Below are 11,504 nucleotides of genomic sequence, written 5' to 3' on the forward strand. Positions count from 1 at the left end.
TACAGTTTTTAAATTTAATGTTGCTGAAACAACAAGGGGATAAAATAATAATTCTATCTGATCGAGAAATCACTCATCTTTGGAAAAGAGAGTTTATTACAGAGAAATGGCTCTTTCCAAAATAAAAGCTATACTCTCCGCTTCTTCTGGGCTATATTCTCAGCAGCATATTAAACATATCAGGTCCCCATGAGGAGAATCATGTGCTAACGGCTGTCTAAATGACTCGGGTAAAGTTTGTAGCATGGGTGCTTGTTGTTTTTGTCTGCTTCCACTTGTCTTTGCACTAGGGTGATGTCGGCGTAAATGTGCAGTCATATTCATTTTGTTCCCACTAGTGCTGTCAGCGTTAATCTGAAATGACGTTAACGCCACAACACAGCAAATCTCCATTAACGAGCTACCGCAGATCACCCCGTGTGTGGGGCTGGAAGACGTCAACACCTTAACTAGCTAACTGCGCTAATGCACTATAGTTCCCACCCATGTAATTGAGCATTGCGTGGCACATCCGACATACTGTTTTACTTTTGTCCATGACACGCTTACCTTCAGGGTCATACTTCACATGAAGACCAAGATAGTTCCAAAGGCCAGATCTGAATGAGAATGGGGGAGGTTCAATTTGCCATGTTGCAACGAGCTTAGCTTCTGTCTTGCTAGCTTGCGCTGCACTCAGTGGATCTGCGCTTGACAGTGCAGCCTAGGCGGAGTAGTCGAACGCAGATCCACTGAGCGCTCAACACAGACAGCATCGTCAGAAGAAAAGTTGATAAAATAAATTAAAAATTTTGTATTGTTCGATACATATGCATACCGAACCGAAAGCACTGTATCGAGCGGTTCAATATCGATACGAGTATCGTTGCACCCCTTATATATTTTTTTTTTTGGACAGAGAATAGGATTGTGTTGACATCTTTATTATATGTCATATCTTTATTTTATTTCAATGTGGTAAAACGTAGCTTTGGCTGAAATTTGAGAGTAATTGTAAAATAAGTTAAAGTATTTTGCAGATTTAAAGCTTAGTGTTTAATTATAAACTGCACAACTTAAGGAAATTGCATATTTTTTAGAGATGCTGTGACATGTGTGGTACATGACTTTTATTTTGAAACAATCCCTTATTTTACTGCCAGAATACTTAATTAGAACAGTTACTGTGTACATGTTCAAATGCTGAAAGACCCTTGCTCTTCTGTTTAACGTGCTCTTAGATGTTTAGTCTGTGTCTTTGATTAGACTGAATCGTGTCCACCGTCGATCACTGGTGTTCACACAGATCTTTTGAGATGCTGAGATTTTGATATAATGTGGATTCTGGGCTGATATCGTGGAGGGACACGATTGCCAGATGGGACTCAGGAGTAATTTGCACTTAATGACTCTAGCTGTATTTATTGATTTAGCGACCTGTTGCCACTGGGTGGCAGCACTGATATGTTTTGTTTACTGTTGGCAACATCCATATGAAATCAACAACTTCTTGACAGATTAAGGAACTTGGGTTTGCTTTTAACCACAAGAAGTCATTCAGATAGTAATAATCATACATGCTGTGTTTCACTGGAGTTTCACTGTGACTGTTTACATTTATTGTCCAAGAGGAGAAAAAAAGCGAATTAATTACTGAAGAAAAAATTATGTTTGGATCTTTTTCATCACATGCCTTCAAGTCACCAATAATAAGGATCCTTAATTGTTGATCAGGCATCCTAGTTTTATTTAGCCTCTTGCCTTTCTCTGCATTCAATATCTCACTTCTTCAGAGTTATTAGTATGTTTTATTAAACATTTGTCTGCGAGAGTCAGCTGATGCCTCAGCTTTAACATGTGTGCGTGCATGTGTGTAGGTATATATGAATGGGGCGGGGAAGTGCAAAAGGCAGATTCTTAAAACGGTGCTTTCCACCATTATGGGTTTGTGAGTCTTTCAAATGAAGCCGTGTCTACATACTCTTTATCACAGTTTGCTCATGCCCATCACAGAGGGATTTTCCCCTAATATACACCTCTGTCTCATTTGAATATCTCCTAGAGAGGTGCGCTGTTTTACGTCGACAGCTCAGCTGCAAATTTGTACAGAAGATAGCTTTTTTTTTTTTTCTTCTGATCTGCTGTCCGTTCATAGAGTAATTTATTGCTTAATCCACTGAAGTCCCAGAAGATCCAGTTTAAAGTGTGGACAGGTTCAAACTGGTCCTTAATCATTCTGCTGAAAAGCACACTTGAGGGGTCAGAAAGCACTGTTGTAGCATATTGAAATGTGCTGACATTTTGGGCAGCTTACACGCTCTAAAGACTCGGTGTTAGACACAGACTTGTGACTAAAGGTGTTGGAAAAAAGTCTAAAAATATAGGAAAGCAGACTTCTTCCATATCAAAAGTTTCAAATGTAAAAGTGCAGGTGACGAAGTCTGTGTGTGACTTCAATAAACAAATACAGTACACCTACATTGTTGGACTTACTGACATACTAATACCAAGTTGCAGCTACTTTCAGGAAACAGACCTTTCAGCAGTCATTCGTCCAGAGTGCACAAATGCTTTCATCGTTGTTTTTCATACCGTTCCTCTTATTTCCATATTGGGTTTTTTAAAAACAGCTTTCCCCTCACTCGATGCTCCTACTGCCCACTGCCACTGGTAATGGATTGTTATTGTTCGGGTGTTTATGTGGAGAAGCACTGCCGGGCTAGATAGGGCTGAAAGAATATCTTTTTTTGTTTTAGAAATGAACAATGAAAATGCCTTGTTTTGCTTGTTTGTGAGCTTTATTTTCTGACTTTGTACTTGTTCAGTTTTAGTTGCCATGCTTTTTAAAAGCAGTGTCTGAATGATATAATTACATGCCATCTTCTTAAAACAGTACGAGGTCTGGTATCTTTATTTTTGTCTTTGATTTCACGTTTCTTCTGAAGATGCTGTCCCTTACTACTCCATCCAAGTATGAGGAGCAGGAGTTTCTTTCTCCTTGCTTTTATCATTTACGAGAGGAAAAACACTTTTGAATCCAGTCAGTGACGAAGCAACAACTTCATTCCTTTTCCCACTCTGAGTTTGGCACGTATAGCTCCTTTTTCATGTTGATGTTATATTTCCCCCCCCCCCCTCCCGTTAAAGACTAATTACTTTTTCACACCAGGCTATGTAGGTTAGGTTATGTTTCTCTCTTCTTCCCCCCCCCCCCCTTTAAAACCACACAGGGGGACTCGCTGATGCATTTGCATTTATTTTACTAAAACTACCATCCACTGTTGTCCCATGGCACCTAGTGATTTGATTTGTAAATGAGACACAGATGCAAAAGATACACCTAATAGAGACTCATATGTTTTTTGATACAGTTTCACATCAAATTAGTTAAAGTCAGTTAGTGTTTTAATGTAGGTTGTCGTGCTCGTCTCTGTTTTCCTAAAGGAATTCCAAAATCAGGGATGCTGTCCCTTATATACATATTAAAAAAAACTCCTTTGTCTGCAGACAAAGGAAGGTTTAAAAGAAAGAAAGTTTAATTTGATACCTGTTTCTGGAATAAGACACCTTTTCTTGTGTCCACATTTATGTCTGTAGGCCTTAAAACACCTACAATAACAGAGGAAGGACGGCTATATTATATTTTGACCTCATTTCAAGTCAAAGCGTGGCAGTCAGTCACATCACAGGGAGGTCAGTTAGTTCTCGTCATGCACCTCCCCCTGTCACATGATTATACAATATCTTGATGCTTGAGTTGTAGCAACAAGCGCGAAGTTTACATCACCGAAGAAAAGCTTTTAGGCAAGAAGGGGAACCAACGGCTGCTAAACATCTCAGATTCGACCTCTCGTAGGTGATAATAGAAGAGATTTACTGCAGATTTCTTCACCTTCAGACGTTGTTGGGACATTGCTGGAGTTCTTTACGTCCTGTGTGGTCGTCATGCCTTCTTATACAGTTACAATTGCCACAGGGAACCAGTGGTTTGCGGGGACTGATGATTACATCTATATTACACTTGTGGGCACGGAGGGGTGCAGCGAGAGAACGCTCCTGGACAAACCTCTTTACAATGACTTTGAGAGAGGAGCGGTAAGTGATGAAAAACTGCTGCGAAGATGACTGTTTTATTTTTATTTTATATTCATGGATGATGATCACAAACAGCTGATAACTGTATGGTTGATTTTCTAACACTGGAAAATAACTCAAAATGTTAGAAATATTCCAGTGTTAGAAAATCAGCACTGCTCAGTGTTAGTCTTTGTTAATCTTCAAAACTAACTGGGTTGCTTTTAAACATATAACACTGTCAAAAGTGTTCATTTAACACCCAACAGTGTTGTATTTAACACTCAGAGGTGTGGACCCATATAGACACTCTCTAGTGTTAATTTAACACTGGAGATTTTGCTGTGTGCAGTGACGGAAACGGAGCCACTTTTATAACCCGATGAGATGATCAGTAGGTTATTAAAGTAGCACCTTTCAAAATTAGAATTACTTTCAGTACAAAACAAAAGGCCCCACAGGACTGAGGTCACCTTCTGCCAACACCTCTGTGCCAAACAGCCATTTTAAGAGCTCAGAGGTCCTGTGCGCTTTGATTAATCAGACCTGTTTTGGCAGCAGTAGGGGGGCATTATGCACTATCAGGGGGGTGGTTTTAATGTTACAGTTGATTGTGGTAAATCTATGGGTATAAATTAAACAATGGGAAATTACAGAAAGTGAATTTTATATTATAAATGTTAAATTTACTCATTTCTAATTTCTTAGATTGCTTAGATTTAATTTTCAGTTCAAATAATATATTAAAAAGGTTTTTCTATTTTGTTTACAGATTATAGATTCAACCCACTTACAAACATGCATATGCTTCTATTTTGTTTTTTACTTAAAAATGTCCCATATTATATGCTTAGAAATTTCTTTTTTCCCCCATTTAATAATAAACTGGCAGTTTTCAGCATTCACTTTTGACGGTAGATGTTGACCACGTTTCAGGTGGACTCCTATGAGGTGAGAGTTGGGGAGAACCTGGGTGATATCGTCTTGGTGAAGATTGAGAAGAAGAAGTACTGGGTGCAAGACGACTGGTACTGCAAGTACATCACTGTCAAGACCCCATCTGGAGACTACTTGGAGTTCCCCTGCTTTTGTTGGCTGGTGAATGACAAGGAAGTGGTGCTCCGAGATGGACGAGGTAGTCATCTCTTGTTTTGTTTGTTTGCCACACAAATCACATGTTTTGTCTTGTTCATCTGTCAACCTGCAGTGGAAAAACGAGTTCCACACTTTTTCTTTCTCTTGTAGCACATCTGCCTCAGGATGATAAGACCAGTCTGGTCAAGCAGCACAGACAGAAAGAGCTGGACGGGAGGAGAAAAACCTACAGGCAAGTTTGCGCTGCATCTCCAGCTTGTTATTGTGAGGTACAGGCAGGCTGATGAGGATGTTTTCTAACAACACTGCTGCATTTTACAGATGGAGAGAGTGGCAGCCAGGCTTTCCTATGAGTATAGATGCTAACAGACACAAGGATTTGCCCCGGGACATCCAGTTTGACAGTGAGAAAGGAGTGGACTTCATACTGAACTACAGCAAGGCGTAAGTGACCCCACTTACAACTGCCTGCAAAGGTGAACGAGTCCCTCAGTATACAGCACAGAGGGAGTCAGTGGAGTTTTAACCCCTGTTTAATGCAAAGCATTCAGAATCAAACGATGGGCTGATGCCTGATGATATGCTCTTTATTTTCTGTACTCAGGGCTAACCAGGAAAAAAACCCCAAAACATAAACAGTGGTGTCATTGTCTGTTTATCACCGGAGACATTTGCATTGCGCTTGTAGGCAGACGTGTGAGCTTGCGAGTAGATGCAAACACAAAACAGATCCAAAACACAGCTGTTTGCGTCACGAGCAGGGTGAACAAAAATACTCATGCTAATATTATAATCGAATGGCTAAACCAGTTGTCCATTTTGAGCTCCAGTTGTTTCTTCAGAAATGCTGCAGCTTTGTGGACAGAAGTAACGTCAAAAAGTGAGCATTGCTTCATCATCAGACATCGTTTTCTTTTCCTGAAATTATTTTAACAGCAGTGTTTCTTTGATTCTTTGCTCCAAAATACATCCAATTTCAGATTCTTTGGTTTTCTTGAATGTTGTGCATAACGGTGATTGTGATTACGATGATGATTTTCCAGAATAGAGAACCTGTTTGTGAACCAGTTCATGCACATGTTCCAGTCCTCCTGGAGTGACTTCTCTGACTTTGAGAAAATCTTTGTGAGAATCAAAAACACCATTTCAGGTCAGCTTCATCTACACTACATTATACAAACATACTTATATCACATTAAATATTTTAGATATTTCCTCTGAAATTCTGACATGATATAATATTCAGAGTATGTGATGCAACACTGGAAAGAGGATTTCATGTTTGGATACCAGTTTCTGAATGGTTGCAACCCTGTACTGATCCGGAAGTGCAAGAAGCTCCCTGACAAGTTTCCCGTCACTCATGAGATGGTTGCTGTCAGCCTAGAGAGGGAGCTCACCCTGGAGGAGGAAATAGAGGTACACATGGCTATGTTTGTTTCTCTGAATGTAGTGGATTTATCAGTGTGAAAAATTTGTCAGGTTTATGTTGACAGCAGCTACAGCTCTCTTTAAATCTCCCGCTAATGCAGTGGTTCCCAAACTTTTTTTTTTGCCAGCCCCCCCTTTATTTTACAAGAAATAATAAAATAAACCACTACCCCCTTTTGAATAACAGAAAAACGAACCGTCTTTATTGTGTTATTATTTTATGTCTATTTTTTTTTGACTGTGTAAGAATATTCAACGCTGATGTCAATACATTTTTCAAAAAATGTCTCTCTGTGCAAAATGGGTTTAAAAACATAAACAACTGTGTTTTAGTTTTGTGAAAAAGTGAAAAGTGAGTGTTGTTACATTACCATTCAGTTTGAGGGCTACAACAGAAAATTATATGTTTATTCACGTGGTATCGGATGGGATTGTTTTAACAAACGAAGGACATTTTTCCTGATAATTATTTTTATCCTCCTGTAACTTTACTGTATAAAGAGCTAAAACCTCCAAAGTTTCAGGAATAGTTAGTCGTTATAAGAAGCGTTTGTGAACTAAAAATCAAGAATGTGGGATACTGTTTGTCCCTGATTTGGAGAGCCCAACGTGTGTTCCTGACGCAGGGGAAACTAATTCTGTCGGGGATACCTACCTTGGCACGACAGCTGCTGTTCTAGTCTTGGGTTTGGAAGCATATCTGCCGATGCTTCAGCCTCTGGTTTGCGTTTGTGTGGGAGCCCCATCAAAAAACCTGTCCATTATGCTAGCAGTGTCCAAGGAGGCACGCCCCACACTTTGGGAACTAATGCATAATATAAACTGGTGTTCTCCAAAAGCTGATTCTGTTCATCTGGACGTTTTTAGTGGGAGAAACATTTCGTCACTCATCCAAGTGACTTCTTTAGTCTCAGCTGACTGCAGGTTTGCCCAATCTTATAACCAAAAAATAAACTGGTGTTCTCACTCCAGGCAGGTAACATCTACATAGCAGACTACGAGGTGCTAGACGGCATCACTCCAAACTCCACAGACCCCTGCACACTGCAGTACCTGGCAGCTCCGATCTGTTTGCTATACAAGAATGCTCAGAACAAGATCATGCCCATAGCCATACAGGTAAAAAGATGCTCAACAGCAGCAGTTGTGTGCTACGTTGTTTTTAACAGGCGACCATTTCTTCATGCAGCTGAAATTTCAGTTTGACTGAAACTCTTGCTTTTTCATTCCACGCTGGTCTTTTTCAGCTTGGCCAGGTTCCAGGTGAAGACAACCCCATCTTCCTGCCAACTGACGGTCAGTACGACTGGCTGCTGGCTAAGATCTGGGTCCGCTCCAGTGACTTCCACCACCACCAGACAATCACACACCTGCTCCGGACACATCTGATGACAGAGGTGTTTGGTATTGCCATGTTCAGGCAGCTTCCTGCTGTTCACCCTGCATTTAAGGTAAAACTCCAGCTTATTATTAAATGTTACGACCTATTGATTCCTTGGTTTACTGGTTGTCCATCCTTCTCCCAGCTACTCATCCCACACATTCGTTTTACCATCGCAATCAATACCAAGGCTCGAGAGCAGCTCATCTGTGAGTGCGGCATCTTCGACAAGGCGAGTTTGTGGATAATCATTTAATGAATAATGAATTCATTCATTTCTTCACAAATTAAATTTTAACCATTAGAGGAAAAAAATACTCATAACCTTCTCTCAGACACATCATTACGTACAGCTGCTTAACATATTATTGATATTTATTTAGACTCATTCTCTCTGATTGATCTTTCTGAGTTAACTTCAATAATTACCTTCTCCAAACCATCGGCGTGTCTATTAGATCCAATTCATACAAGAATGCTCAAAGAAGCCCTACCATCATTTAATGCTTCAATCTCAAATATGATCAATTGATCTTTATTAATGGGCTGTGTACTACAGGCCTTTAAGGTTGTAGTAATTAAGCCATTACTTACAAAGCTGTGATTTGTCACTTGATCCAGCTGTCTTGGATAATTATGGGCCAGCAGCTAACTGGGCTATTACAACTAACTAATCGTCTGCAGAGTAATTTTTTATCTGAGTTTTAGTCAGGTTTCAGAGCTCATCACAGCACAGAAACGGCTTTAGTGAAGATTAAAGCCGATCTTTTTATGGTCTCTGACAGTGGACTCCTCTCTGTGCTTGTACAGCTAGACTTCAGTGCAGCGTTTGATACTGCTGACCATAATATTGTGTTCCCTTATGCAGTATCATTCAAAGGCATAGCATGCATTTTCATTGCTATGCAGATGATACGCAACTTTATCTATTCGTGAAGCCAGATAACACACTAATTAGGTAAACTGGAGGAATGTCTTTCTCACGGCGATATTCGCCGGTGTATTAATGGAATGGACCCAAATGCAGAACACAGGAGGAGACAGTACTGAGGAGGGAAAATAAACAGACAACCTGACAAAGACAGAATGACAATAGACAGACTAAATACACACAGGAGGTGATCAGGGGAAGTGGAAATACATGAGGATACACCTGACACAGATGAACATCGTGACACCACAGGGGAAGTAAAACAAAATACATGGAACATGGACACAAGACTTTCAAAATAAACAGTAAACATGACAAGACGTAGACCTGACAACTAACACAGAAGACAAGAACAGACTCACAGAAGGGGGCATAGAAACCTAAACTAGAATAAAACTCAGCTAAATCCTAACTAATAATGACAACACAAGAACTAAGCATATATTCAATACAATATAAGAATATAAATCACACAGGTGACTCAAAATGCTGGGTCACAGCCCCAGCCCCTGACAGTCTTAAAGATTTAAAGACCTGATGACCTCTAAATTACTGCCTCTATATTCAGATAAAACAGGGGTCATTGTAATTGGCCCTAATACCCTTTACTTAATCTGGATGACATTATTTTGGCCTCCAGTGAGGAATCTTGGTGTCATTTCTGTCCACCAGTGCACATATTATACAAATATTTAGGACTGCTTTCTTGTGCACAACATCTCTAAAATAAAAAAACATCCTGTTTTGGAGTGATGCTGAAAAACTAGTTCATGCATTTATTACTTCCAGCCTGCACTATTGTAACTGATTCCTATCATGATGTCCTAAAAACTCCCAGAAAAGCCAACAAAGGCTAGAAAGAGATAGCATATTTCCCACATATTGGCTTCTCTTCATTGGCTCCCTGGTAAATCCAGAACTCAATTTAATGTCCTTGCCTTCACATAAAAGGTCTTGAATAATCAGGCGTCATCTTATCTCAGAGATCTCGTAGTACTGTATAGACCACTTTGCTCTCAGACTGCTGGTCTATTTGTGGTTCCTATGGTATTTAAAGGCTTTCAAGCCCCTCTGAAAGCAAACCCAGTCTCTCAACAAACAAACTTAACTGGATCTTCCTTTATTCGCAAAACACTGAGGCTTAGCTTAGCAAACAAAAATCGAACTAACATAGTGAAATAATGAAGTAGGGAATTTAGCAAAAGTGCATTCCTATTGAAGACTGAAAGTTAAATTTGCTTCAGTTTAAATAAGGATGATGTTCTGCATCCTCATAAAGGCGAATGCAACAGGCGGAGGCGGTCACGTCCAGATGATTCAGAGGGCTGTGAAGACTTTGACCTTCAGGTCTCTGTGCTTCCCTGATTTGATCAAGTCCCGTGGTGTGGACAGTAAGGAGGAACTGCCCACCTACTTCTACAGGGATGATGGCTACAAGGTGTGGGAGGCTACCAAGAGGTGAGGAATGACTTTTTAAAGTTTTAGCACAGAGCACTGAGAAAGGAGTGAGGGCAGTTGCAAGAAAGAACAAACAGCGAGAGGTGTAGGAAGATTTCTACCCCTGTGTGTGTGTGTGTGTGTGTGTGTGTGTGTGTGTGTGTGCTTCAAATAAGAGAAGTTACAGCATTTTTTCCCCTCTGTACGTGACATGACATCCGTTTTCTTCCCCACAGGTTTGTGTCTGATGTTGTGAATATTTATTACACAAGCGATGAGAGAGTGCAGGGAGATGAAGAAATCCAGGCCTTTGTTAAAGATGTGTGCAGCTTCGGTATGCAGGACCTGGATTACTGCGGTAGGTAGAGGAGTTGTTTTGCGTGAGGTTTCTTTTGCTAATGCAGCATCGAGCAAAATACACCACCCAACCATCCATTCAGACTTTTTCTCAAGGAGAAAAGATGCTTGCTCTCCTACTCTGGTGTTTTCTGGAAGACAGGTATGACAGGAAACAGACAGCATTATAAATTCAAATCTGCTCTCTTATGGATGAATAGTTTAAGGGTGAAGGAGGGAAGCCACAGCAGTCTGATTGTGTCACTCCCTGAGTCCTGATGTTGTAATGCTTCTGCATTTCACCACGCTTGTCTATTCTGAGTGCAATGTGCAGAGATAGACTTGCAAAAGAAAAAAGCGGTGGAAAAAAAAGAAAGAAAAAAGCTTGGAGCTCATTTTTGTCGATTCTATGTTCCCACTTTCGTGCATAGAGTTTCCCAAGTCCGTGAAGACACGCGAGGAACTGATAGAGTACCTGACCGTTATTATCTTCACTGCCTCAGCCCAGCATGCAGCTGTCAACTTCGGACAGGTAAATGGAGGCGTGTCTAGAAGTGGAAAATCATTGATTTTTAAGTCAAAAAGTTAAAGTTACTACTTAAAGTAAAAAATGTCAGAAATATTAGAAAAAAACACTTGCTACTGCAGAAGTTTCATTAATACAGAAAAACGTTTTTGTACACTGTTCCTACTGAAGCATCAGTGTGTGCATTTAAAACCCAAAGCAAAAGCAAAGTTTTCCTGCTGCAGCCGATTGAGGTGAAACTAGTGGTGACTACGTTTCCTACAGCAGTGGTTGTTACTCTTTTTGGTAAAAAATAACGCCCAATAAACACAACA

General features: G+C 40.2%; 1 protein-coding gene across 1 annotated transcript in view; it reads left to right on the forward strand.

Annotated features, from left to right (window-relative positions):
- The first annotated feature begins 3,770 nt into the window (after nucleotides 1-3,770).
- Nucleotides 3,771-11,504, forward strand: part of alox5a (arachidonate 5-lipoxygenase a) — a 10,016-nt gene continuing 2,282 nt past the window's right edge. Inside the window, exons 1-12 of the mRNA XM_013913534.1 lie at nucleotides 3,771-4,074; nucleotides 4,990-5,188; nucleotides 5,299-5,380; nucleotides 5,470-5,592; nucleotides 6,192-6,298; nucleotides 6,395-6,567; nucleotides 7,552-7,698; nucleotides 7,827-8,030; nucleotides 8,106-8,192; nucleotides 10,171-10,349; nucleotides 10,565-10,686; nucleotides 11,096-11,196. Coding sequence (XP_013768988.1) covers nucleotides 3,925-4,074; nucleotides 4,990-5,188; nucleotides 5,299-5,380; nucleotides 5,470-5,592; nucleotides 6,192-6,298; nucleotides 6,395-6,567; nucleotides 7,552-7,698; nucleotides 7,827-8,030; nucleotides 8,106-8,192; nucleotides 10,171-10,349; nucleotides 10,565-10,686; nucleotides 11,096-11,196 — 1,674 coding nt within the window. The 5' untranslated portion in view covers nucleotides 3,771-3,924. The remainder of the gene's footprint in view (nucleotides 4,075-4,989; nucleotides 5,189-5,298; nucleotides 5,381-5,469; nucleotides 5,593-6,191; nucleotides 6,299-6,394; nucleotides 6,568-7,551; nucleotides 7,699-7,826; nucleotides 8,031-8,105; nucleotides 8,193-10,170; nucleotides 10,350-10,564; nucleotides 10,687-11,095; nucleotides 11,197-11,504) is intronic.

The sequence above is a fragment of the Pundamilia nyererei genome, unplaced genomic scaffold, assembly GCF_000239375.1.
Source record: "Pundamilia nyererei isolate P.nyererei 1_Seehausen unplaced genomic scaffold, PunNye1.0 scaffold00136, whole genome shotgun sequence".
Classification (NCBI taxonomy): Eukaryota; Metazoa; Chordata; class Actinopteri; order Cichliformes; family Cichlidae; genus Pundamilia; species Pundamilia nyererei.